At 53.3% G+C, this 27,717-nt stretch overlaps 7 protein-coding genes across 7 annotated transcripts; 1 reads left to right on the forward strand and 6 right to left on the reverse strand.

Moving 5' to 3' along the window:
* Positions 1 to 203: 203 nt before the first annotated feature.
* Positions 204 to 958, reverse strand: PHYSODRAFT_321237 (hypothetical protein; the record flags this gene model as incomplete). Its single annotated transcript, XM_009516406.1, has 3 exons — positions 204 to 371; positions 622 to 693; positions 830 to 958. 3 exons carry the CDS (start codon positions 956 to 958, stop codon positions 204 to 206), a joined length of 369 nt encoding a protein of 122 aa, XP_009514701.1.
* A 1,903-nt stretch (positions 959 to 2,861) lies between these two features.
* Positions 2,862 to 12,977, reverse strand: PHYSODRAFT_321238 (hypothetical protein; the record flags this gene model as incomplete). The annotated part of the gene is made up of 7 exons (XM_009516407.1): positions 2,862 to 2,943; positions 3,051 to 3,117; positions 3,155 to 3,211; positions 3,244 to 3,328; positions 12,156 to 12,340; positions 12,365 to 12,595; positions 12,641 to 12,977. The coding sequence occupies 7 exons, from the start codon at positions 12,975 to 12,977 to the stop codon at positions 2,862 to 2,864; spliced, it is 1,044 nt and encodes a 347-aa protein (XP_009514702.1).
* Positions 12,978 to 17,431: 4,454 nt separating this feature from the next.
* PHYSODRAFT_400691 (hypothetical protein) lies at positions 17,432 to 18,394 on the reverse strand (the record flags this gene model as incomplete). The annotated part of the gene is made up of 1 exon (XM_009516408.1): positions 17,432 to 18,394. A coding segment is annotated over one exon (963 nt), but the record flags the coding sequence as incomplete, so codon positions are not given.
* A 239-nt stretch (positions 18,395 to 18,633) lies between these two features.
* PHYSODRAFT_476900 (hypothetical protein) lies at positions 18,634 to 20,997 on the reverse strand (the record flags this gene model as incomplete). Its single annotated transcript, XM_009516409.1, has 1 exon — positions 18,634 to 20,997. One exon carries the CDS (start codon positions 20,995 to 20,997, stop codon positions 18,634 to 18,636), a length of 2,364 nt encoding a protein of 787 aa, XP_009514704.1.
* A 1,234-nt stretch (positions 20,998 to 22,231) lies between these two features.
* PHYSODRAFT_470544 (hypothetical protein) lies at positions 22,232 to 23,798 on the reverse strand (the record flags this gene model as incomplete). The annotated part of the gene is made up of 3 exons (XM_009516410.1): positions 22,232 to 22,564; positions 22,975 to 23,311; positions 23,593 to 23,798. The coding sequence occupies 3 exons, from the start codon at positions 23,796 to 23,798 to the stop codon at positions 22,232 to 22,234; spliced, it is 876 nt and encodes a 291-aa protein (XP_009514705.1).
* A 2,361-nt stretch (positions 23,799 to 26,159) lies between these two features.
* PHYSODRAFT_470781 (hypothetical protein) lies at positions 26,160 to 26,360 on the forward strand (the record flags this gene model as incomplete). The annotated part of the gene is made up of 1 exon (XM_009516411.1): positions 26,160 to 26,360. The coding sequence occupies one exon, from the start codon at positions 26,160 to 26,162 to the stop codon at positions 26,358 to 26,360; it is 201 nt and encodes a 66-aa protein (XP_009514706.1).
* On the reverse strand, positions 26,357 to 26,809 carry PHYSODRAFT_246736 (hypothetical protein; the record flags this gene model as incomplete). Its single annotated transcript, XM_009516412.1, has 1 exon — positions 26,357 to 26,809. One exon carries the CDS (start codon positions 26,807 to 26,809, stop codon positions 26,357 to 26,359), a length of 453 nt encoding a protein of 150 aa, XP_009514707.1.
* Positions 26,810 to 27,717: the final 908 nt, after the last annotated feature.

The following is a 27,717-nucleotide window of genomic DNA, read 5'->3' on the forward strand; positions in this document are numbered from 1 at the left end:
TTGCTGCTCAGTAAATGCTGATTTAAATTATGTATGGTATACATAGCCGAAGTATATTTCAAGGGGCGTCATAATAATTAGGCGAATCTGCCTCATTCGGCGGCCGTATCGCCTTTACCTACCGCCTAAACTAGTGTAGGCGCCTTTTGAAAAGGCGGTTAAGGCGGGCTGTCCTAACATTGGTCATAGGCATCCGTCGACGTCTAGCGGAACCGATCGTACTGAATCCCGAGAGTCTCAAATTGGCGAAGATCGTCCTTCATGCGATCCACGGCGGCTATGGGGTTGGCAGCACGAAGGTTAGCGTCTTCCAGTCGGGCCTGACTGGCGTCGTACTTGCGCTGCACAAAGTTCACGAAAGGATCCGCGATCTACCTCATCGCAGCAGCCGCTACGTGAAGTTGCTCGTTGTGTTGACGTGCGAGGGTGTACGCCCGACCCAACTCGTTGAAGTCCGCCAACACTACGTAGTAGTGGTTAACTACAACCCGCAACGCAGCCGCGGTGACCTCATCCAGGTCGAGCGACAGCGCGAGAGGCATAACAGCTTCGTCAGGGTTGGAAGGCGCGGAGTCGCAGATAGCACACGGGGAGGGGGTCCGAAGAGCGACCGTATCCTACGGTGACAGCCACGCGCGTCCTCGGCGCAGGGGCGTCTGCCTCGTACGGGGCCTCCGACGCGTCAGGACGTCCCTGCGCGGGATGGCGGTGGCGAGACCGAGCCATGAAGAAGAAGGGCGGTGAAGAGGGGTTGCGCCAGTGCCGCAGGAAATCTTCAAATGATGCGGATCAGAGGTGGCACGAGGTGATGCCGTTGTGCAGCAGCGACCTCGTCCGAGGGGCGAACGTGGTGAGGAAATCCGCTCGAGAATGGTCTTGATGGAACCGAATCCGCCAGTTGACCAGATAATGGGATCCGGCAGTTGGTGGCGATGCTTGGTCCCGTAGATGACACCATGGTTGCAGGATGGGGGTACAGTTGCCGGATCAGGGCAGTTGACGTTGAATCAGGTGCAAGTGGTGTGGCACACACGGATCCGGTTGTCTACATTAGGATCCCCTGCATCGTATCGCACATAAAAATAACTAAAGTTTTGAAAACTGGAAGGAATTAGCCGTTTCATTATTCAAATGGTTTAGCAGACTGTTAATATTAAAACGATGCAACATTATTGTAAATATTTTCGATTTATTTTATTGGCTGGATAGAGTTTAGGTCCGGATCCGTACCCACTTATTGTTACAGTGACTATGTTGGGATAATTAGGCAGGAAGGAGAACCAGTAGTAGATGGGATTCAAGCCGGATGGGAAGGCTGGGTACAGGCTAACATAAATCAGAGTCCAATTTGCTTGGGAACCACACACTTCGTCCTTAGTATTGGGATTAGTATTGGTCCATACTTTAATCAAGTGATTTGCCCCCCGCAGCAGCTCGCGCCCTTCGGCCCTCGCCCCCCCACTTCCCCGCTAATAGGAGGCGGCATGCAATGCAAAGGAAAAAAGAATACAGCACCCCCAATAAGGCAACAACTCCGGATCTGGTATGTTACCTATCGGATCCACAAGATCTACGGCCAAGACCAAGGATCGACCTACCAAGGACGTTCAAGGTCACTCCCTGCGTGTCTCGTGTCAACGAGAGAGCAGATCCGGCCCGCCGACGCAAGGTGAGTCACTCAGCAACCTACGCTTATCGGAGTACCCCCTCCGTTAGTCGATGTCTGGGCGCAGTGTGTGAGTGTGGGATCCCTGCTAATTCCAGCGGATCCACACACTTTATGCACCAGGCCCCACCGTGCACGAAGAGCGACCTGCGCTCGCTCAGCTTGGCGAGTTTAAAGGGAGCTGTATCCGTGCAGGACTACCAGGATGTAGCCCTTCTCAACATTCTTTGGTATTTGTTGGGTCGGTCTTCAACCACTGTGTCTCGTGTAAAACCAGGTCGCTGTTTATCCAAGCAAGTTTCTCATGGATCAACCTCCTCGGGATACACAACAATTCCTGCCGACTGAAATTGGCGAAACGCCGCTCCGCGAACTACTTGATGCGTGTACCAGGTTCCCAGCAACCTCAAACCCAGAGCCGCCGACCCCAAAAGCACCTGCGAAAAAGGCGACAGTCCCCGGAATTCAGAAGTAGAAGTGGAGTGGTGTCTGCCAAAGCGAAGGTACTAAGCTGACGCCAGGGCTATCATCGCGTTCATTTCGGCGTGGAGCTGCTCAAAACGCGAATAGTGACAGCAATCAGCACGCCTTGGATTCTAGACCGTGAAGGCTGGAGGATGGGTGCTGTGAGCAAAGCGTTTAATCATATTGTTGGCACGACGCAGGAAGATCAAACCGTCGGCAAGTCGTTAGCTGGATGGGATTTAAAAGCTAGTCCGCGGCTACCTACACTGGACGACGTCGATCCTCTGGTTCTGCATCGTATTCGCCTACTTCAAGACAGGCTTTACGCGGCTGCGAAGGGGTTCACGGAGGGACTCAGCTCAGCTGATAGCCTTTCGAACTCGTCCAGTGCTTTATCGAACACTGCAAGCGGCGCGGCAACTCGTGCGCATTTGCGTCCAAAGCTACTCCCGAATGTGTGGTACGCGTGGTTTCTGCCCCCAATGCCAATTGCGCGTTCAAACCAGCGGCGCTATCACGACTGCAAGGTGGCCGTGGCCTTCATGCGTTTTTATTTCTCCCAGCCGAGTACAACGTGACCGGAGATGAGGACACAGCAAAGGGATGTATCCTGAGCTCAGGACGGGAGGCCGAGGCAAAAGTTCTTGCTTTCGTGGAGGCTAAGAACGTCAAAGTAAAATCGCATGACACAATTGTTAAGTTTCTGAAGCGGATGTATGCTCAAGGCAAGTTAGACGATCGCATCAGGAATTATCAGCAACTTCAGCAGGAAGGCAAGGCGCTTGACGTCGCACCGGTGCATGCTCTTGACCCTACAACAATCACAGCACAACGTAGTTGTAGTCGCGAACCAGTGTTAGGTCCCAACACATAGTTACATCATGCATAGATTAATTCAATCATCTCGTTATCTACTTACATGAAGTGAGTGTCACAGTAGACGTCCGCTGCAGGCATCCGTCTCTTGTCGTTGACCCTGCCGCTGACTGTAACCACCGCCAAGCCATCCCCACAGCGACCTACAGTCGTCCAGCACGGCGCCGACATCCCGCACGTCTTGCTGCAGCTCCTGCTGCTTGCCTCGACGGCCGCCACTACGCCCGAGGACCAACCGCAGTACGCTCCGCCGTCCCGCATGGCGCCGACATCCCGCACGTCCTGGCCGCAGTCCCCACGCCGTTGTCCACCAAACAGCCGCTGTATGACAGAGTGTTTAAAAGATTCTATGTGGTCCACACTTCATGGAGCATTTAATATCATTGAGTTTCAAAGGCTGTCCGAATGTCCGAGCCGTCCGAACCTGCACGGTACGGCCTGCTACTCGCTTGCAATCCGCGAGCAATTTTTTGACCCCAGCCAAAGCCCTATTGACAAGTTGAGCCGTTGCTGACGATTTAGAATAGTTGCGAGGCGACACTTCACCAACATATATGAACTAATGTAACACGATAATTTACTTGTAATACAAAAATAAATTGCGGAAAGTTACCATGATTTGGTGCTGAAATGTGAGTTTTCACGAAGCGATCTCATCCTCATCGTAACTACTACGTGTTGGAAGCTGCGATGACTGCTGTTACATACACAAGACCGATAGCTATCGATTGATACCAAATTCAAGCTTGGAAGGCGCCGTTCAAGGTACCAAATTTTCGGGTTGCACGGGAAAGTGCCATTTTAGGCTCCTCCATCGAGGCGACGCGTGTTAAAGTTTGGACTTGCATCCGACGAAGTTGCTTACAATGTTACAATAAAATCAATACCATGTTGTCATACTCAGCGATTACACTGCATTGCTGCAAAGAAGAAGAAGAAAGTTAATGAACATAGGTTAGCTTGTCGTAGCGCTGGCTAACTGTAACGATTTCGCGGTGGTGGCGCCATTTGTTGGGTACGTCGCGATTAGTCAGGAAAAGTGTCAGCCCCCTGAGGCGAGGCGGGTGAATGCCTGACCTCCCAGGTGGTGTAGACTCCCGAATGGGGTGCACCCAGAACAAACCCTAGCCGGAGATAGTACACCTAGATGTACACTCCAACCGGGGTGGCGTGTGTCCTTGTGAACAATCCCTGTGGGTTCGTTTGGCCTCGTAACTAGGGGTCTTCAACCGCGGATGAGTTGTCTTGATACTTGTAGGTCGCTAGGTAGCAGGGCAGAACGTAACCTTCCTGGACGTCGCCTCTGGCAGCCCTCAGACAACCAAACAATACAAACAGATACAGAGTTATATACAAACACGTAGCCCTTCCTTATTCTTTTGGACCGTGAAAAGGTCGGTCACTACTCCAGTCAACTCCAGCCGGACTCCGGGATAATGGTCAATCCCGGTCGGCTTTGGCTCACGCGCACCACCCTCAAGTACTGAGGGAAACTAACACAATCGAATACCTCCTATCACACAATAGCTCTTAAATCAATACTTCCCACCCGGGGCTACTCCAACCGGAGTGACAAGGTAATCGGTAATATGAAATGCGGGGCCTTCCTGGTCTGGACGAGCTCAACCGCAACTAGGAAATGAAATGGGATGGATCAACCTCGGGTTGTCGTCCGGTACTCACCCCAACTTGGACTGGACTTTGTTGCGGGAGCTCGACCCAGATGTCACAGTTGCTGGGCCCTCACATGTAGACTTAGTCGGTCCTCCGGGAATGCACGTCCGGTAGGCTGCTCCAACTTGCGCGATCCTTGGCAAAACGAACTCTGTTTATCTGTTATCTGTGGTCTCTCTCTCTGTCTGTCTGGCTATCTTCTGTCGATCTTTACATGCACTCGATCTTGACTTGTCTTCACTATGGTCTTGTCGTCGTAATCGTCCGCGGTCCCTCGTAGCATACTTCCAGCAAGTATAATCATCACTGGGTACGCAAGCGAAGTTCAATGTTCCACGGAATCCGAACAGATCTTGGCTGGTCGGCTTGGTCGGTCGGAAACATCTTGGACTTTGTATACTGGATCTTCACATCTGGGATGGTATCTTGGTATCTCCATCCGGGATTCATGATTATCTCCAAACGGGATCACACTCCACTTGGGCTTCACATCCCGGATGTCTTGGACAGCTTCACGGTTTCTGGGTCTTCACTCGATCCGGTCGGGCTCCTCTTGCGTTGTACAGTGCACCAAGAGCAGGCGGCTTCCAGTCGGAGGCACTTCTACGCTCCCTTGGGCATTGCCTCTCGTTCGGTACTTGGTTCCTGCCGGGGTCGGCTCTTGGGGACATCTCCATCCGGGGTCACCAAACCTTGTACACTGCCAATGCGAGTCCGGCCGGGATCCGCTTTTCCCATACGCCACGTGTCGCTGCCTCCCTCTCCCATAGTGAGCCTCTGAGCCAACAAATCACAGGCGCGGCTCGGGGAATCCTCGAAAACCTCCAATTCCATCGTGTAACGGGGTTACACGCACAAGTGGTTACAGTCACTTGTTACTCTAACAGATGCGATGTCTGTTAGAGGTTTGAACACTTCCTCGACCTACACCAATGGCTACATACATTTTCGACCACCACGACGGGTGGTCCATAGAAACTTAGGATTCCTATTGGCTCAGAGCAGCATCTTTTAGCCAATGAGCGACATGCATAGCATTGAAATTCTGCCAACCAGCCGTTGGCAGATTCCTATCTTAGAATATTACATTTAGAGGAAGTCAGAAACATAAAACAAAAATAGCCGTTTTCATCTTTTACCAAAACCCGCTACTTGGAGTCTTTATCTTGTTTAAAGTATACTCGTGGATCTCGAGTATACTTAACTCAAGTAAAAGAAACCTACGCTTCCACATACACGTGCGCATACGTGTAAGCCGTAGTAGTGAGCCAAGGTAGGCCCACTACACATCGTGTCACCCCACCGGAGGGAGCATCGAAACGCTGGAGCCCACGGCCCCCATAGCTTCTGCCACGGTATTGGGACGGGGTCACAGTCGCAAACGCAATAAGTTGCCTTTTTGACTGACCAGCCTGCAACTAAAACGTAGGTGCACGACCGCCTTCCCAGAGATTTCACTCATGCTAGCCTAACTATTGATATAACTGCATTCGTTATAGTGTCGGCCACCGCCAGGAGTCCCCTACTCGCTGCAATCCTTCCCTCGGCAATTCCGCGCAGTCACAGTCTCCGCCATTCGTTCCGCAAATTCCACGGATTATACATTCGTGTTGCAAGCCGCCCATGTCTTATCAGGATATTACCATCACACTCATCTTAGCGCTCCATGCTGGTGACGCGCTGTTCACCCGCCCAAACACACTCTAATACGATAGTAGTTGGCAGCGAGCTGCCGTTTTTGAGTTGGAGGGCCATCGGTACCATTGCCTTAAGCATGCATTCTGACAGTAACTGTTTTGGATCGGTGACATCACCTCTCGGTCTAATCTAGACTCTGCCCCCCCCCCCTCCCCCCCATTGCCAGATCATGTGAGGTGTGCGCTGCTCACTCTTGCAATCCCTCGTCTTTGTACTTCCTGTGCCCTGGACTCGCGTCGGCCACACACCAGCTGCCTCGGTCCAGGTAACTCCGATAAAGCTTACTCCTCTCGATGGCTCTTGTTCGCACGTGCATAATCCGAATGGTGTAAGTTACACATTCTGGCTAACGGTAACTCTATATCTACGATTTAGATAATGCCATCACAAACTACGCCGTTTAAGAGACGCTAGAGTGTGTCACGCGTGAAGTGTTTTTGGAGATCACGTACCGTATGATGGTGACACGGATTGGGTCACCTTCTCTTAAAAGCCCAATACTTTCAAAAGGGAGTTGTTCGTGTTGCCCGCTGTTTTACCTATGGCAACGACGACGTTTCAATCGGTGTTGTTGCCCCCCCCCAACCGTCTACGCAATTCAGGGTGCTGGCTGCTGTTGATGGGACTTATTGTCCCGCCCAAAAAGGTTCGGACGAAAAATCGGCAAATCGATAGTGTCATGTTCCATGGCCCTTAACTGGTCAACCACTAAGTCGTTTTGTCTGCGGCTGCCTTCATTATATAGATCTACGCCTTTTTGAGCTGCAACAACTAACCTCATGCGTACAAAAACCAAAAGCCTGTTTTAGACAAGGCCGGTAATATATTATCCCCATCGGGAACACGGGACTCCATCGAGAGGTCCAAAATTCAATTTGGCATACTTTTTCTTTACCTCTACTTCAGTTTCTCAAAATACAGGGCCGCATTAAGCACATCTTTAGCATCATTTTAAGCCCGACTACAACCTGAACCGAGCTATCGGTGGATAACAAGGTTCCTCAGACGGTAGCCTTCATCACCTTTGAGGTCGTTGCTGTTACATATCACTATCAACCTTTCATCAGTCGTGCTGACGATATATTATGTTTGACCGTACCTTATGTATGGTGTGAGGGTAGATGGGGGCTGATCACGGGAATTGCATGTATTGTGAGAACCGGCTAAAACGCCTATCTGTAGCAACCCTTTATTAGATCTCAATCACTAAATTAATCAGAGTACAAAACAGGGCCAAAATCGATCGTAGTCTAGATGCATCGCTTGGCTGCGCGATTGCCCAGTAAAAGGTGGCATTCTGCTTCAAACGCGGCTATATCGATTTGGCTTCCATAAAACGATCGCCTAATCTGCACATCCACTCACGTATGCATCGCAGGACGCGATCGATTTACAAATCGATCGAGCTAAATCAGTGTGCTAATCGATCGATTTACGACCAAAATAGGCCAAAGAAGCGGTTTTCATAATAATAATACAGGTTGTATAACATCTGTTGTTTTATTTTAACATCTAAGATACATGACGGGATGGGAGTAATCTATGGGAATTGATTGTGAGAAGCCGTATGTTTAGTGGATTCATTCAATCGCGTAGCTGCATTACACCAACGTGGCGCTGTCGCAACTGCAAACAAAGTTGCAATAAATAGAGGTTCTTTTTAACAGCCGAAACGAAGGGGAAGGACTCAAGTTACGCAAAAAAAGACCTCAAATTCGGACTCTATGCCCGCTTTACCCCTTATATCTAAACGTCGATATAGGTAAATGCAGGCACTCTAAGCTTGCCTCACAGTCTTGCTGGCCGGGACAATACAAGCTGCACTACGGACGCGGTAAAATAGCCGTACCTTCGACGTTCACTTGAGCGGCGAGAGTATCGAATGTGGTGTCGGCCCCGTGCCGAGTCCCAACGGACTGAAACATGTGAGTGATGGCAAGCCATATGATTGGCTACTCACATTCCCCGCATTAGAGTGACATGTGGTATGGGGAACATCAAGTTTTGTGTCACACTCCAAGGCCGCAGTGGAACAACGTACCAGGAGCCAAGTTCTACTCGGCGGGATGACCGTCCGCCGAGCTCAGTGGGCAAGAATGCGCTGATGGACCGCTGAACTCGGCTGATGGTGTCAAAAACTCAAGGCACACCGGCCCCGACCTGGTGACACGTGGCAGACCCAGTGATGAAGACCCAGCCGAGTTCAGGAAGGCACTGGACACGCTCAGCCGAGATCATGGGGAGTTCAAGCCGCCGAGCTCGGCTAAACGGCACCACGTGCCATCCACATACGGTAACCGGGTCCAATTGAGTCCGGGAGTTGCGCAGTCGAGTTCACGGTTCGCTCTACCGAGTTCACGAGTCGCTCCGCCGAGTTCGCGGGTAGTTCACTGGGTTATCCGGCACTATATCCGGCTTAGCCGAGTTCGCAAGGTTATCCGGACACGCCGTATCCGGCTCAGCCGAGTTCAAGGGGTTATCCGGACAGGTTATCCGGCTTAGCCGAGTTCAAGCGTCGCCGAGCTCGGTGAAGAGTCGGCCGAGATCCAAAACCGCCCACTTTCATTTGGTATTTGTAGAGGAGCTTAGGAATAGTGGAGGCGCCCCTTCAGGGCGCCCCGACAGAGATAACAAACAACAGAGCAGAATTTTCTAGGTCCACAACACGTGCACGCGCTTCCAATAAGCCCCTGCACGGGCCGGATTATGTCTGCTGTCAGCACCCAAGAGGCATAGCTTGTAGGGTGCTGACTGGTAGCGCCAAGATATTAAGGTCGGCCCGGGTTGGGTGCGTGTCTCACCAAGCACGAAGGAAAGTCTCGCCACCGCTGCGAGCCGGTGTTCCCGTGCGTCCCGGGCACTGATTGCTGAGTCGAGAAGCCTTTGCTCTCGGCGACCCGTAAAAGCCCGCGAGGGCCGTCGTCCGTCCTTTGGCGGAGGGCACGGGATTTCTAATTCCGGAGTCAGGTAACTCAGCTGGCTTCCGTGATTGACTGGCTTGGGGTACTTGGTCTCGGCGAGGACGAGACATCACTGTCCTGGAAGGGCCGAACCGCTGGGGGACATCTCAGCGCAGGCCAACAAGGGCCGACTAGCTCGGCTGTTGTTGTGTTTGTAGCTAGGGTGCCACATCTGACGATTTTGTGCGTGCTACTACACCACAGACAGATCGACAACCATTTAGTGACCAGACACGGCGGGTCATAATAAATCCCCGCCTTGCCCTCCCAATAGTAATAGTGGGTACAATATTTGCCTCTCATTAGGAATTCGGACCTAAGCCGATGTGTCGTCCAGTCATAGGATCCGCTCGAGGATTCAGCTGATACTTGATATTTGTATAGACAATAGGGATTAGCTCTAGGGAAACCCCACAGCCTCTAATCACAAAATTAGAGCAGAATTTCGCCCCGAAGCCACACAATGGTCAAGTCCATCTACGGTAAGTCTTCACTTAGCTGTAGAGTCTAGCTACGCACGGCCGACACGGGGTATGTCTGCCGATGAGCATATGATGCATTGACGGAGTGTTCATCCCTGGAAATGCCAAGAGGGAGTGGTGGCCGAGTATTTGAGGGTAGAGACCTCCCTGTACGTTTGTACGTTTGTCTGGGTGTGGATCCAGACTCTCCATACTGAACTTAAGTGTTTCCCAGAGAGGAAGTCCTGCACCATACTAAACCACGCCCAAGGACCCACAATTGGCACTTTCGACGCCGTGCGACAATGGAATCGCAAGCCGATCGCAAGTTTGGACCGCTGAACCCAATGTATACTCTAGATAAGACATTTGACCCCAAGCATAGTAAACAGAAAATATTTGCCCGAAGAAGAATGCAGAAGAGAAAGAAGTAAGAGAGAGAGAGAAGTAGCTGATAAAAGACAAACAGATTTCAATTTTCCCTGTACTACGCAAGTGACTTCGGCCAATCCTGCCGACGGAAATCCGGAGGACCCGAGACTAAGACCGCGGGACGCCAAGGGCACATCAACGGCGAAGGACAGCCTTCTGTGTGGACTCCATCAACTCAAGCTCAGTTACCAGCGACAGCCTTGAGCTTCCTGGGGTGATCCATCTATTCCATATCCTAGTTGGGTCACTTGCTGTGCTCGTGGTAGCCCATTTCATATTATTCCAGAGGGTATTCTGAGGTGCTAGGCAGTCACCTCCAGGATTTTGTATTGACTGCTTGTGTGAAGGGAAGGTAACTGATAGTGATTGTATTTTCCTCCTTTACTGGAGGTGGTACGCGTTTGTGTGAGTCTCAGGGGAGCTAGGCCCCTGAATTTCAGACTCGAGTGAGCCTAGTGTGTGTGTGACCCACCGTCCAAGGGTCCAAAAGATTAAGCGACGGCTAGTTGTAGTGTTTGTATACTCTGTATTTGTTGGTTTTATCTAGCTAGTAGGGCATTTGGGTAAGGTTGTCTGAGTTCCAAGTCCCAGAGTTGAGTGAAAGCTTGGACCCTGAGTTCGTGATACGCCGGGGTACAGGCGATCTGATTCTCTGGGTTTTGCCTTTGGTGTGGAGGAGCGTTCTGGATCAGACGTGCATTCCCCCATTTTTTCAAGGCTACATTTACTACCGGTGGAGTACCATTCCGTCGAAGACAAACGAGCCGACAGGGATTACACAAGGTACCCACGCCAACCAAGGAGTGTGATTTTCAGGGTTTAAAGCTTTGCGGCTGCGAATATCTGGGTCTATCTTCTTGCTGTTGACTCTCAAGTCGATTCTCTGGGTCTACGTCCTGGGGAACAGTCTTGGGCTGCGCTATACGAACCCCCCCCCCCCCCCGGGCGATAAAGGCTTCATCGGCCTCGCCTCAGTTATGTGTGCCAACGCAGGTATGACAGTACAGTTTTTACCCATCGCATTTCACCGTTCAACATGCGCTTGCTGACGTCATTGGTGTTGCGAAGCAACGGTGGTCAGCATTTTAAGGACTGAATATATGATCATTCAGCCCAATACGCGATAGCAATCGCGTCTGAGTGATCGAGGGACCCAAATGCCAAATTCAACTTCACGACAAAAAATAATTCAGAATATGTTGTATCGGGGTTTCCCAGAAAAACTATATCTTCGCAAACCAAGGCATCAAGGCGCAGTAAATATGCAGTCAAGAGAAAGACGTCGATGGCTCAGTTTGATAGCTCGGTTATACTATCCTCGTTGGAGTGATAGATAGTGGTTGAAGCCTCATCGGGCTCTAAAACGATCCGCTCTTTTAGGCACAGAATCATTTAGTTGCGAGCTTTGATCGCGCTTATTAGTGTGACCGCGGTCGTCATTTGATGTGTCCGGAATCACCTCATTGCAATCGTCCACACTTGACTAGCCGTGCGCCGCCGCTACGCGGCGGTGAATTTATTGTTAGCTGGCGCTTCGCTCGCTGCACAATAAGAGCAGGCTGCCTACGCTTCGCTACGGCAGTAATAGATCCGTTCCGCTCGCCTCGTTGGCTCGCTGCACAACTCTCAATGTCAGGTTAGTATTACAGAGGCCGGGGCGCGTCCTGCGGCCCCGCAATATCCTATGGTGGGGTCGCCTTCGCTTCGCTTGGCAGCTAATCGGAATTATACGAATTCTTACTTAGTGAATAAGTGTGATCTACTCTCGGACGGACGGCGCCTTGCTCTTGTTGATGTGAAGGATATTTGTATAGAGAGATGTCTAATCCTAAGATGACGCGAAAAGGCTCCTAGAGCCACAGAAAACTCAGTAATAAAATAAAACGCCAGTCTTCCCCAGAGCCAACAAGGATCAATTTCGACCTCGGTAAGTGTAGCTAGCAGCGCGGCAGTCCACCATTCGGTGAAGTCGGGTGCCGGCTCGGGCCAGGCATACTCCACCTTGAGCTGGACGGCAGCGCGTTCACGATGCTGCTCCCAGCGACGCACTTGTTCGGCGTACGCCTTCGCCTGAGCCTCGCTCACTTGGGCCTTGGTCTCACTGGGTCCTCAAAAATCCGAGGGCGCCAGACTGGATTGGGCTTCCATCTTGAGCGCGGGAGCTTGGGCGGTCACGGCCAGACTGGATTGTGCTGGCGCAGACCGGGTGTCGGCTTCGTCATTCAGTACGCCGTCTTCCTCCACGGTCGACAGCGGGCCTTCGTGCTTGATCGTCGGCGCTTCGTCCAGAATCTCGACTTCATCATCCGGCTGGGGAGAGTCCGAAACTCGATCCTCAGCCGGGGGCTCAACCTCATCGGCACCTCCCACAGACGCCTAGGCGGGTTCACCACCCTGTGCGGACTCACCCTCATCCAGTCCCGTCACCGGGTCTGGGACACATTCGGTGCCGGCCGGCACAGACTCGGTCGAGTCCGCCTCCGGAGCCTCATCCTGATTTGCTTGGTGCGCATCCAGAACGGAGGACTCCGGGGCCGCTTGATCTTGATCGGCCGCCGACGCCTTCTTCTTCTCTTCCAGGGCCGCCTTGCGCTTCTCCGCGCCAGCCTTCCGAGCCTCCCGGACAACGTCGTCCAGGGCCTTGAGCTCCTCCGGCGGCAGCCCTTGTCCTCGACGCGACTGACGAGACGCCTCACCGCGTCCGCCTCCGCGTCCACCTTCACGTGCTTCCTTCCTTCCAGCCATAACCACACTGTTAGTCCAGGCAGCCAGTAGAAACACCATTTAAGACCAAATCAATATACAAACAAACAACTCGCGGTGAAATCCTAGGCAACCAAATCCGGGCACGCGCACCAGCTGAGGCGAGGCGGGTGAACGCCTTGATCGTCCAGGTGTATAGCGCACTATGCCGGACCGAATCGGTTCGGAGTACCAGAGATATCCGCTGCAATCCGGTAGTCCTCGGAACACAGGATGTGAACCGGGGGCCGGGAGGATCGCTTGGACTTGGCGTGTGCCCTTGTGTCAACCCCTATAGGTATCGTTTACCTTTGGCGGACCGGACTTCACCGAGTGAGTTGTTGTAAATACAGAATCGAGTCTGCTGGGTGTGTTCCTGAAACAAACTACACCGAATGAACAGAAGGTCAGACCGAATCGAAGGGACCACAGTCAGATCCACAATTCAGTATAGCCAACACACAGAAATACAATGCCGAGCTAAACGTCACAGAATATACAGCCACCACTTATTCTTCAAGACCCTTTGGTGGGGGGGGTCTATACGCCAGTCAACTTACGAGCCGTCACCCAAGGCACTGGTCAACCGTGGATGCACACTCACTTACGCGCACCACCCTCACAGAGTGAGGGAACTGTGGTGTGGTAATACCACTTAAATTCTCTTCTACCAAAAGGTATTAGAGACACCAACAACACGCTAACCCGCAAAGGTAAGCGCTTATTGGATCAGAACCTGAAGACCAGGAACGATCCCTTACACCGGGTCGGTTGCAAGCGCCTCTGTGCACCTTAGGTTATCTTCGGTCAACCAAAAAACCTGTACCACTAGCCACGAGCTAAGGCTAGGATACTATGTAGCGCTTTCGCGCAACCCCCCTGCAGTCCCTCAGAAAGGAAGGGTACCGGCGTGTTAGGCCTTATACCGGGGGACCAAGGTAAAACCTCGGTAGGTAGACTAATACACTCAGGGACACTCTAATCCCACAAATATATACTGAACGATACTCTAATACCGTTCCTGCCTCTCCGGCCACGCCAACTCTTGGCGCTGCCAAGGAAACTCTCGGTCAATGCACGATAAGCTCCCCGACAGGCATCCACACGCAGCCGAGCGTGTCCAGGCACTACAATAAGCTAGCTACACTTACCGATCTCGGACTTGACCCTTGTTGGCTTTGGGGGAAGACTGTCGTTTTATTACTGAGTTTTCTGAGGCCCTGGGGGCCTCGTTCTGGCCATCCTATGATGAGTCCTATGTCCCTATACAAATATCTAGTGTGAACGATCGCAATAAGGCGATTCCGGACACATCAAATGACGACCGCGGCTACACTAATAAGTGCGGCCGAAGTACGTATCTAAATGCATCTGTACCTAAAAGTGGGTACCATGAAGCCTCGTTCGGGGTTGTATTAGGACCCGACGAGGCTCCGGCCACTACCTGTCACTCCAACGAAGATAATGTCGCCAGCTTAACCAAAGCAGCCACTTCCAGCTCGCGCTTGACTGCTCCTTGATCAGTGTACCTTGATTCTTGGGCGACGGGCAAGCACTCCGGTAATCTCCATTTTCCGATACCACAACTGCCCCTGCCTGGACACGAGCCTCAGCAACAGGTGAGCGTCTAGGCGCCTTCCGTCTGTCACCTTCATGGTTCATTCATTGCCCTTGCGCTTGACCGCTGAGACCGCCGCTCTCCTGGACCTTCAGTGTTCTGGTCCGGTACGCTGGGCGTTCTTGCTGCTCTTCGCCATCAGTTGGATCCTCGTTAATGACGCCAGCTTGTTCTCCGGCATCCCAGGGTGCTGTCGATGTAGCCACCGACACTTTGCAACGTTGGCTAGGGTCGCAAGATCTTTCATTACCCACCGGTGGTTCTGTTGGCGCTGATAATACGGTTCCGGTGCAAGCTGCAACTGTGACCGAGCCTCCAGTGACTTCCTTCGCTGCTGAAGTGTCGGTCGACACACCACAAGGTTCCTCCAGTGATATTTCATCTTCTGCTAGGGCCACCGAGGATTTGAGGATGCTTGGAGCCGCCACGTTACGTGCATTCCGGTGGTCGTCTGGTCCGACGTTGGTCGTTCCACCGATACCATGCGGACTGCCAGTGTTTGCGTCTTGGTCCCGTTTACTTCACCTTCAGTGGCATCTTCTGGAGCGTGTCAAACTCAATCGGAACGACGTACGGTAGCCGGTCATGCTTCAATCGTCGTCCATCCATTGCTACACCACCGGAATTCCGGTGGTCGTATGGTCCGACGTTGGTTGTTCGGTCGATGCCCCGCGCACTGCCCCTGGGTTACACCTTGGCTCCGTTTCCTCGATGACATTGGTGTCTGCTTTAGAAAGTGCTGCATCACCTGAGGGTCAAACTGAGCAGCATGCCCTGCCACTCTTCTGGCCGCAATACCAATCTACCGGAGTTCCGGTGGTCGTATGGTCCGACGTTCCATCGACATGCTGCTGACCGCCGCTCGTCACACATCGTCCGCATACTTCTCAGCGTCGCTGACATCTTCTGTAGCTAGTTCTGCGTCGTTCGATGGTTCAACGTCAACTGCAGTAGTCAGGGAACGTGCGATGACTCGTCCAGCCTCGCACCATTACTACGTCGGAACTTCGGTAGTCGTAAAGGAGGTAGGTATAGTTGCCCCAGCTTGAAGCTCGCGAATCGCTGGACAGCCAACGTCGGTCACATCATCACTTGCTTCGTTATCACTCAGAGATAGTGTGGCTGTGTCGACCGTGGTTTCGTTGCCTTCGTTCCACAGTTCCATCCGGATTTTCCGGTGGTCGTAACCAATTCGGGTTTAGTTGCCTCAGTCTGTGGCTCGGCAACCACCGCACCAGAAACATCGGTCGAGCCTTCAGCTTCTTCCTCTTTGGCGTCAGAAACTGTACCAGTGTTGACCGTGGTTCGTGATCCACTTACAGCAAATACTCGGTGGTCGTAACGTAAGGTCTGGGTACCCCAGCCTCCATCAAGCGACCCGCTGTGTTGCAATCACATCTTTTCGAGCCGCACCAATTCTCGTTCAGGGTTCCCACAGTTTCCGCGCTTGCTACATCAGGCACCACCGCCTTGAACGAAACGTAGTTGTCGGGCGTAGCGGTCCCAGATCCACTCGTATCTCCACTTCATCATCAAATCCATACATCGTCGCAAGTCGAGGTCCGGCGCACAGGCGCGACCTTCTTCCACGTTAGTATCGGCACTCGAAGCCTCGGTCACCCTTCCTTAAGCCTCATCCTTGTTCGTTTCATCTGCTGGTGTGTTGACGGAGGCATTCCGACATGCCACTCCATCGTGACTCATTCACATCACATGCAATATGCAAATTCCAGTCATTTCCTTCGTCTGTCGCTGCGAGCTGGATAGCCCTCGCAGGCAGTTCAATCATCGTTTTCAGTAGCTTCATTCGTCTGCCATCGCGAGCTGGGTAACCCTCGCGGGTAGTTCAAGCGTCGTTAGCGTATGCAACTTGTCAACGACTTGGGCCACGTGCAAACATCGTGCTGCGTTCGCCACGAGTGCAGGTCATCACCCAAACGAACAATCGAACGGTGTTCTTCTGCGCTTAGGCACGTCATCTCAGGTCCGTTCCACTTCCAAACCTTTGCCAGCTCACCACTGAGAATCAGCACTCGTGTCTTGGTTTACCTCGTTCCATGTAGGGCCAAATCTGAGTGGTAGGCTTCAGTCGAGATGTCGGTAGAGACTCCTGCGTGTAGTCGCTGAGATTAATCTCGTTCGCGGTGTCATCAACCTCCGGGAGCCCTTCCGCAACCATCGCATGTACGACCGAGGTGTAATTCGCCTCCAATAGTCCTTCAGGGTCCTCTTTGTCCGGGCCATCGACACAATTTTCTCCATCGGTACTAACCTCGGTCGTGGCGGTTCTTGCTTCAGTTAAAATGTCGTTTGGTCCAGGATCATGTTCACCTCAGTCGATAGTGGCGTTGCCCCACGCGACCGACGTTTGATCTGGTTCAGGGCGTGCTTGCGTATCAGTCGCTGTTCCGGCCATCCGCGGGGCTGATTCCACCGCTGCCGTTACCTCTGGCGCGTCATGATCTTCTCCCGAATCGTCGCTCAGCTCTCCAACACCATCATCACGCTTGTCTCCGGCTCCTGACACCTCGGCCGGGGCTTCCTGTGCCCCATGTTCGATGCTATAGGCGTTATGATCGGTGCGCTTGGATGCATAGGCCGCTCGGTGAAGCGACGACCCTTCCAGTGCGTCGGAGTCGGTCCGTGCGCTCGCCTCGTCGTCCGAACCGTCGTTGGATATACCATCACGTTCTGTGTCGTCTGCACCAGGCTCAGTAACCTTGACCGAGCCTTGGGAAACCCTGGGGTCGTTGGCATGATCCGATATACCGAGCGAAGAATAATCGTCGTTTGGACGACCTTGAAGATGACCTCTCGGCCATATTGTAGCGTCGAGCGGTCTCCGTAAGATCTTCTGCGGCGTCGAGTAAGTCCTGCGCTCAACCGCGGGTGGCTGTTTGGCCAGCCATTGGTCATAGAGACATCGCTCCCTTCCATACAGAGTCTCGTCACGGCTCGTTGAGTATGCCAGCACCTGCCACTCCTTGTATATGTTAGAGTCCAACCTCGCGTAGCCGGTCTCTCGCGGTAGTTCACCATGCGGTACCCACAGCACCACGGAGTCATGCTTGGCGCACTGTGCCGCTGTGGTCGTAATATTGGTGAGCCGTGTCCACATCGGCTGCCCCCGTCGAAACCTCGTTACGGTCGGCACGAGCTTGCCCGTGCGTCGTACCCACACATCGTACGCCGAACGAGGTAGCCGCTGGCGCGGCAGTCGAAACTCTCGCCACTCGCGACCGGGTACGTATAAATCCTCGATCGGCCCACACGAAGGCTGCGTGCCGTAAGGTTCGTCATCCCCAACACTCTGCGACTTCAGCAGTGGTACCATGACGTCGTCTGGAAGGCGTGCGGTGCCATGGAACAGATCGAGCCGGATTCCAGCCGGGATCATAAAGTCCATCCCAAGGACCACATCCACTCCGGCACTGTGGTCTATTATCCACATTTCGAACTCGTAAGCCTGCTCCCACCCGAGGGTGATCTTGACGAGCGTCCGTCGCCAGGTCTCCATCACCTCTGGGTTGATGCCGCGGACTTCGAGACTTTGTCCGTTGTCCCGGACTTCCTGTACACGTAGCCGCTTGGCGAAGCTGGCAGAAATCACGCTAACATTCGCTCCAGTATCAAGGAGTAGCCTCGTTCGCGCGTCGTCCACGGCGCCATTGACCAAAGCTCTCATTCGCTTCCTCTTGTCGTATCGCTGGGACGACCACCACCCCAGTCTCTCACCGGGCAGTAATTGCACCGCCCGAACGAGGCTCCGAGGTGGTCCCCTGGCCTGGGCTAGACTTGTAATCAAAGCCACGGTCGGGTGTCCATCACGTTCGTCATCATCATCTTCATCAATACCGGTCTCAACGAGACTTGCGTCTCGGTTCTCTCCATTTCCCGTCGGTTTCACACGATCATTGTTCTTCAGGTCGTCAGGCCGTTTGCTTTCGCCTTTGAACGCGAACAGATTGTCCGCATCAACAGCAGGCTCAGCTAACTGTGGCAGCCCGATTGGGACCAACCCAGTTTCAGGTGGCGGGCTGCCTAGTTTAAATGGCTTCCATACACCAGGCTTTGCAGCTCTGGCGACAGATCCTTCTTGTCGACCTTGGACTTCAGGAGCTTGGTGAGCTCGAGGAGTGCTTCGCACTTCCCAGCGTCGTGCACCTGTTTGCACAGTTTGCACCGCCGGTAGCAGAAGTGCACGGAGTGGGACGAGCTTCCGCACGCGGCACACGGCCCATACTGGCGACGGCCATCTCGTTCGCGGTTGGACGGGCCTCCTCCGTTCCTGAAGCGTAGGTTGTCAGACCGGGCGAACGTTCCATCGGCTGCGGCCCTGCGCTCAGCGTCGTTAGCGGCAGCGACGTGTCGAGTAGACTCGTCCGACTCGTAATCGGCGTCTGAATCCTCGTCCGAGCGTTGGTCATCCGAGTACTGGCGCTCGTCCTCGAAGTAATCCTCGTTCGCCTCAGCATCACGTCGGGGGGCGTACGAAGCCTCGTTGCGTGCACCGACCGAGCCTCCGACGTTCCATTCCGCCATTACATCGGCAAGGGCGTCGACCAAAGTCACCCTCGACCGGTGCGGCGACCCGTCACGTCGGTCACGGCGGCGGTCGTCGTCACGGTAACGTCGTTTGCGGTGGTAGCCACTACGATAATCATCGTTCGACCTTGCGTCGCGACGGCGAGTGGCATCTTGACTCCGAGAACGGTGTAACGACGATTCGCGAGTTGACTTGCGGTCGCGGTGACGCAGAATGTCATTAATCATGGCTTCGAGGTCATGAATGCCCTTAACCGTGACATGACACAGACGCTCTTCTAAATCTCGGTCGTCACACGTAACCAAGAAGTGTTCGACGTGGTCCTTCGCGTCACGATCCCCGTGCTCAAACTGCACCCCGGCGTTGCGAGCGTAGCCGTTGAGCCGGTTGAGGTAGTCACATACATGCTTTTTGTTCTCTCGTTTGGCCGAGTAGTACCGAGCCTTTGCAGACTGGGAGAACTTTGAGCAGTAGTACTTAATGAATGCCTCGCACAGCCGTTTCCACGTGCGTCTCGTCTTGCGTGGAAGCTGGCGGCACCAATACAAAGCACCATCTCTGAGCTTGAGTTCGAACGGCGTGCACCACTCGTTGGGCGGTGCATGTGTCCCCCTCATCTCGTAGATGAACGTACGAAGCCACTGCATGGAGTGTTCGCTCTTGTCGCGCAAACCGTAGAACGACTTGATGTTGCAGAGAGGTAGATACGTGGTAATCTCGAGCTTAGGGGTTGAGCTATGATTGTCAGTCGCGCTCCGTTCGCGCACCTGACGAGCCCATTCGCTTGGCAGGTCGCCCTCGTAACAGTCGGACCCGAGATCATCGTCACTGTCCGACGAGCCATCTCGGAGGTCGTAACGGCGGCTGGACCGGCGACCGGTTGCCCCGCGCGTGCCAGGCGTTGCGTACGAAACCTCGGTCTCCCTAGCCAGACGTTCAGTACGGTCCGTAGATCGTGGGGTTACCATGTGCGAGTCTTGCATGTAAGGCGAAGCCTCGCCCTTGACTGCGAAGACTCCGTCATCCGTGGCTGCCTTCCGAGGGGTCTCTGGTAGTGGGACCTTGGAAGGGTCAACCGCTTCCGGGGCCGAACGAAGCTTCGTTGAGCCTCGGTCTGCCACCCCAAAGGCCTCACGTAACTTCTTCCTCCACTTGGTAAGCGCCATGGCGGCGGTGGTTGGCGTCCAGCTCGCGAGTGCAGCCTCCGTCGGGAGAATCTGGGGCTCGCACCCCATTGCACGCAGGAGGTCCACAGCGTTCTGAGCGAGCTGCCGAGTGCGCGTTGAGTTGATCGGCGCTGCCAAAGCCCCTCCGAGGTCCATCCAGATGGCTTGGCGGACCTGCTTCGGGGAGAACAACTGCATCCACTCACATTTGGTCTTCATCAGCTCCAGACATCGGCCTAGAACCTTGTTGGCCGCCGGAGTATCGCCGTTGGGGGGAGCACGAGTGCCAACCGGCTTGGAGGTTGCCCCTTCTACCGTCACCGAGGCTTTGAAACCCTCGGTCGCACCGTCATCCGCGTCGCAGGCGGGCTCGGGGTCCGGCATATCGTTGAACGTTTCGGAGAGGTCGCGGGTGATCGACTTCGATCCTCCACTGCGGCCGGCCGACACAACCGCGGCTTCCGAAGTCTCGGACACCACAGTCCTGACATCCCAGTCATCATCTTCGTCATCTTCGTTGGCGTCCGAGGAATCAATCGCCGTGTCGCAGCTCGCCGAACGCTCGTCGATCGACTCCATCCGATCCATCGCTGGGGTCGAGAACGAGCTTCCGGAGCGCACCGAAGCCTCGTTGCGCGTTCCACTCGACTTGACCGGCGTTGCTGGTACCGCTGACTTGACTCCCTTCACCATCTTTTCACTTCTCCTTCGCTTCTCTTCTCCTCTTCTTCTCTTCTTCTCTTCTTCTTCTCCTCTTTGCTCGTTGGGGTAAGACCTACAACAATCCAGACACACAGAAGGTCGCACCAATCCCGGGTCGCGGTACCAGTTGTGGTGTGGTAATTCCACTAAAATCCTCCTCTACCAAAAGGTATTAGAGACACCAACAACACGCTAACCCGCAAAGGTAAGCGCTTATTGGATCAGAACCTGAAGACCAGGAACGATCCCTTACACCGGGTCGGTTGCAAGCGCCTCTGTGCACCTTAGGTTATCTTCGGTCAACCCAAAACATGTACCACTAGCCATGAGCTAAGGCTAGGATACTATGTAGCGCTTTCGCGCAACCCCACTGCAGTCCCTCAGGAAGGAAGGGTACCGGCGTGTTAGGCCTTATACAGGGGGACCAAGGTAAAACCTCGGTAGGTAGACTAATACACTCAGGGACACTCTAATCCCACAAATATATACTGAGCGATACTCTAATACCGTTCCGGCCACGCCAACTCTTGGCGCTGCCAAGTGAACTCTCGGTCAATGCACGATAAGCTCCCCGACAGGCATCCACACGCAGCCGAGCGTGTCCAGGCACTACAATAAGCTAGCTACACTTACCGATCTCGGACTTGACCCTTGTTGGCTTTGGGGGAAGACTGTCGTTTTATTACTGAGTTTTCTGAGGCCCTGGGGGCCTCGTTCTGGCCATCCTATGATGAGTCCTATGTCCCTATACAAATATCTAGTGTGAACGATCGCAATAAGGCGATTCCGGACACATCAAATGACGACCGCGGCTACACTAATAAGTGCGGCCGAAGTACGTATCTAAATGCATCTGTACCTAAAAGTGGGTACCATGAAGCCTCGTTCGGGGTTGTATTAGGACCCGACGAGGCTCCGGCCACTACCTGTCACTCCAACGAGGATAATGTCGCCAGCTTAACCAAAGCAGCCACTTCCAGCTCGCGCTTGACTGCTCCTTGATCAGTGTACCTTGATTCTTGGGCGACGGGCAAGCACTCCGGTAATCTCCATTTTCCGATACCACACTATCCTATGGCGTAGCCTTCCTGTTCTGCGAGGTGAAGACTACCCAAAACTTGGTGTGCCCCGAAAGCAGCTTAACCTCGTTGTACTTGGGTAGTCGTTCCTCAATGGTAATATATGCGCTTGAACCCTTCGAACTATTGTCTTGTGCCTGTGTTTTCTAGAAGTGAAGAGCTCTGCGAAGTCGTCGAAGTGATCGGCGACGGCGGCGCTCTGGTGCAAGTTCCGAGTTTCGAAGTCGTCCACGGCCGTGGCCAGCTTGGTCTTCTATGAAGGCTCGACGGACAAGGACTCTGCGGCGTCGGTTGTATGCGGCAACCATGTTCCGAGGCAGATTCGTGGCAGGCGCTTCGGTTTGCTCCCACTCAACAACGTAAACTCTCTTACCGTTTCTCGTGTATGAGTTTGGGATTGCGTGGATGTTGCAGAGCTGCGGGGCTGTGGAAGGAGGAGCGGCCAGGTTTTCCGTCGGGACCCATCCCGTCTCGCTCGCCTCCCTGTCGTCGCGCCCATCGTCGGCATCGAGCGCCAGTTGTGGCAGGTAGACCGGATACAGACCACGTCGTCGTCGCTGAAGTCGTCACCAGAATCAGCGAGCGGTTGTGCAGCGTCAGCTCTGGAAGCAGCGGTAGTCACATTTTCCTCGGCGACGGCGATGGCGGCGGTGGTCACCTTTTCCTCGGCGACGGCGACGGCGGCGGCGGTGACGGAGAGCTTTTCTTCGGCAGCAGGAGCAGCGGCAGCGTGCTTCGCTTCAGCAGCAGCATCGGCGGCAAGCTTCGCAGCAGTAGTCAGGGCGGGTGTGGCTTCAACAGCAGTGCTGGTGGGTATGGCTTCAGCGGCAGTGCTGGCGGGGTTCTCGACGGTGCTGGTCCAAGCGGCGGCGGCGCCAATAGTGGTAACGGTGTCCCCATTCTCCTCAGTTCTTAGCGGAGTGTTGACTGGCGCGAGGTTGCCGTCAGCCTCGCGCGCCTCCGTCGACTCGTGGGCAGCTGCATGAGATGCATCCGCGCCGGTACTGGGAAGCTGTCGGAGGCTGCGGCGCCGCGAAGAGCGCCATACCAGAACATGGTAGCCTTCGATTCTACGACCAGTCTGCTGTTGCAACAGCGAGAGGACGTCAAACAACCGTCTCCTTGGGCTTGGAGCCTCGATAACCTGGTCACGCAGCTCGTGGCGAAGGTAGCGTAAAGCTTCATCTGTAACATACGCGAAGGGGAACTCACGCCTAATAAATGCTCTAACAGCGCGCTTGAATTTGTTCTGGCTGAGGTGAACCATCGACTTCGGGTTGGCAATTGCAAAATGGTGAAGGCATGCCACAGTGGTTTGAATGTGTAACGAACCATGGGTAGTGTATTTGCTCTTATTTAAGTTCATGCCTTTAATAGGTTAAAAAACCTCCATCAAACTGTAAAGTCGCATGATTTCCCCAAAATCCCAAAGTGCTTCTAAGAACACTCCTTTGTCGTTTCAGGAGCAGGGTCGGCGATCTGGCCAAGAGCCAAACTTGCCCGGTACCGGGTAATGGGCTCGTCTAGAGCTCCATCTCGATGAAGTGCGCGAAGTCGTTTCAGTAGGCCCGAGCTGAACTTGCACTTGATACCTCGCGCTTGAAGAAACTCGTGCATATTCTTCTGAGCTGTGTTGCCAGCTTGCATGACACGGTCTGCGTACTCTCCAGTGGTAGTGTCAAGGCTGAATCCCAGATGTAGGAACAGCTTCATGAAGGCGACAATCACTTGTGTCGATCATTCGTAAGACAGTTTGACGACAAATCAAATGTAGCAATTTCATTGGTTAATATTGTATTATGTAGTCTCGAGTGTTGCTGCATCTCGGCTCGTAAATTGGACTGATTTATCTGTGTGCGCATTTTGCCCCCTTTACTAGAGGCAGCGCACTTGAAAAATGCCCCTTGAAATGTCCGGGCCTTTGATCCTGACGCCATGCACTAATCTCCTGCTAGAAGATTAAAATATACTTGCCAGGAATGGAATGTAAGGACATCATAGCACAGTTATCATGCGACCGTTTGTTCCCGTAGTGGAGCAATGTTTCTTCGCTTTACTGGGGTGAACGACAACAGTCGTTCACCCCACCACGTCAACTCTCCTTTCTACAGTAAAGTACTAACACTATAGAAGATGGAGATTCGGATAGAGCGCGCATACGCAAACCAGTCTACGCTGTAGCATCGACAAAAAGCATGGCTGCAGGCAGTGGCTTAGTTGCAGGAGATACCGAGTAAATCGCCGATGCCGAAGGTCGAGCCCAGCAGCGATATGGCGCGCGCCGAGCGCCCGCGCAGCAGTGTGGAGCTCCTCCGCACCTCAGCGTCGTAGGTATAAGATCTAGGTATTATCGCCGTCGCAGAGTACGTGGTTGCATTTTGTTGCTGGACTGTAATGATTAGGTAAGAGGGGGTTGGAGGATCTCGAGAAGCCCACTGGCAACACCGTTCCCTGGTTGCCACGCCTTCACAACTACTATGATGTACGCCCAAGCATAAAATTTACTACATTAAAATGTACATGTAGTACCGTCACGAGCTATTTGTCCCTCTTAGTTTACGTCTGCCAACTTCATCGTAACTCGGTGCCCTACAACGGCTGCACCTCTGAGTGGAACAGCTCCACGGACTGCATGCACGCGTTCGTGCAGTCATTATGCCGATATTTAAGCTTGCTGCCAGCGGCCAACTACAGGCACATCGCTTCGTGTGCAAACAAGAGGCTACTTACCCTACCGCACCATGCAACTGCATCGTTTCGGCGCTCAACGTTGCCACCGCGTCCGCGGCAACGATGCCGCTGTGACCTGAACACTTTTGGCCAATTGTATGGCGCAAACTACTGTCCGTCAAACTGTCTTATGTTTTGACAGACAATATGCAATGTAGCCACTGGTATACAAAAACCAAGATGTAGTCAAAACGCGTTGATCGGAAAACGTAAGACGCTTTGTCTTATGATAGGCATTCTGGGGCTAACTAAGACTTGTACTGGCGATCGTCACAGACTTCCCAGATGCGAGGGGTTTTCGTGTACCACTCAAACCAAGTTGCGGCTGCGGTTTTCGAGGCTGCGCCGACCTTGGGCTTGGTTGGCTTCATCGGGGTGTCCAAGGCCGATGACCGGTCGATACGGTCAGTGATCGTGTCTGGAGTTGAGCCGTCCTGGTAAGCAACTGCACCACCAACCGGCACCCGTTTTTCCAACTCTGCAATGCGCTCCGACTGCGCCTTGTTCGCTTCCACGAGTTGGGCTATGCCTGCATTGAGATGGTTGATCAACTGAAGCTAACGTGTGAAGGGTTTTTGAACTTCACTTGCTTGCCGTTTCAGCTCCACACTCCAGCCTAGCAGCTCCGGCATCGACACTTGAAGAGGGAAAAGACACATGCGCATCCGCGAAGTGTATGGGCTCATCGGGTACCTCTCGTTGACCTCAGGAAAGTGCTGAACCAACGATGCCACTAGCAGGTCTGCGACGTGATCATCGACGATCAATGAGGCGTCCCCAAGCTCCAAGCTAGGCCCAAACAACATGCGACCAAGCCTGCGAATCTTCGTCGTCGTTGCAGAGTCGAATGCAGCAGCCGAACGTATGGTCGGGTTGCCGTTCGACTTCCAGTCGCTGAGCACTTTCGATACTTTCGTGTCCTCATCCGTGGTGTTGAAAACGTAGGCGAATGCCTTGTTCGTCGCCGCCTTATTCCAACTGCCACGATCGAAGATCCGTTGAGGACTTAGCGAAGCATCCGCGTTGGCATGCTGCGCACCGCCCCGCCGGAAAGAATGCGACGAGAGGCCACTTGAAACACCAGCATTAGCTTGACGTGCGCTTGCGGTCTTGAGCACTCGATTGACGTACCCTTGCATTTTCAGCGGGACAGACTTACGTCTCGGAGAGGTGGCTTCCGGTGATGCATTAGCAGGATCATCATCATCACTACCGTGGACGAGCGTATCGGTAAGTAGCGTATCCTCCGTTGCTGGCGCTTCATCTCCAATGTTCAGCCCCGAAAGGTGCTCGAGGTCGAGTACAGACGATACCGGGAATGTTTGCATCGCCAGTGCCATGGCGATGGCGTGGAGCGGACACGTGATGAAGGAGCTCTTGTCTGGGAAGAGAGAGAGGCCTTGCTCCTCCGACGTTTTCGCTCGGATCCGGCGAAGGAATAGCACGTTGCCCGAGCCGACCGACAAGTTGCGCTTCTGGATAAACGCGAGATCGGACGCGCGTCCAAGCGCGTACCACATGATGGATAGGAGCGCAGCATCCTAATACTCCTTGGCAGAACTCGCATCAAAGTACAGTCCGTCGATCAGAGAACGCAAGTCGGCCTTGGTGCATGCTGGCGCCTTCGTCACCATACCACCTTGCTGCCGTTTGAGGCTGTGCCGCTCCAAAATGCGACCCATCTTGAGTAGCCGCTGCTCCATAATGTGGCGGTGCTGGAGGAAATCCTCCAGCAACCACTTCTTGACATTCCGGTAGTAGCTCATCACGGTGTTCCGCTTGCGCAGATCCCCGCTTCGGCCTCGAGCAAACGCGAGGTTCATCGCGAAGCGGTCGAGCAACTTCACGAGCACCGAACCACTGGCATCTGCCAGGAGGGTAGCGCGGATAAATTCGAGAGTGACATTCTCGGAGGCGAGGAAAGCCGTGAAGGCGTTGACTGCTGTTGCTTGCGCGCGCTTCGTGTTCTCTGGAGCGAGGTCTTGCAGGCTCATTGTTTTCGAGTCTAGTGTCGGTTGGCTTCTTGATATCCAGCAAATATGTGAATGACTTGCCTTTTGTATGGCTGTCGCTGCCGACATTGTGCGTCGGCCACGTGTCGATAGCCGTTACCCTACCCCTGTCGTGTTTTAATTGGCTAAAATTTCTCTTGAACACTGTATGATTCGTTAAAAGGCTTCAGCTGTGTTTCTATTGGCTCACAGGACCATACAAAAATCAAGTTTTTAGTGTATGCTGTCGGCAGTTTGATGATATTCATCCATATGATGTTGAAACTTGCCTTTTACCTATTTATTATTCACATATAACCGTGTGTCAAATATCATGTTCCTTGGCCTTGTATTGCGAAAAACGAATTTATCGATTGCAAGAAAAAAATGTATAATGTGTGCGTGCGCAGCTCCGGGCTGAACCTGCGCAAGCGCAGGTGAGATTCTTAGTGTTTTTTTCTTGTATGCGTGCTAAGTTGGTATAGCTAACTTGACTCTGTTTTTTCATGTAATTGTGCCGCTCGACTAGCGTAATTCCAAACAGCAAAGTGCACCTTGGTTTCCTGTGCATGTCGGGCGTCCTCAACGAGGAAGGCATTACGCTGCTGAAGAAGTTTTACACCAGGTGAAAACCCACGAGCGTTGATTGGTCGGATTAAGGTGATCAAGGCAATGTATACTTCTCTGGCCCACTTAAGAAACAACATTCGGCATTAAACCTCAATTTGATGTGAACCACATGTCACATATGATTGGGTATAATCAACTGTTTCATCTTACTATTAACCAAAATAAATGGGTCTGCGCATGTCGAGATAATCGCGTTGAAAAACCTCAAAACTGTAGTCCTTCTAACTCGTCTCCAACAGGCGCTACAACATCGACAACCGAACATAAGGGCAAAGCAGTCA

This window comes from Phytophthora sojae (genome assembly GCF_000149755.1).
Source record: "Phytophthora sojae unplaced genomic scaffold PHYSOscaffold_1, whole genome shotgun sequence".
In the NCBI taxonomy this organism is placed as follows: Eukaryota; Oomycota; class Peronosporomycetes; order Peronosporales; family Peronosporaceae; genus Phytophthora; species Phytophthora sojae.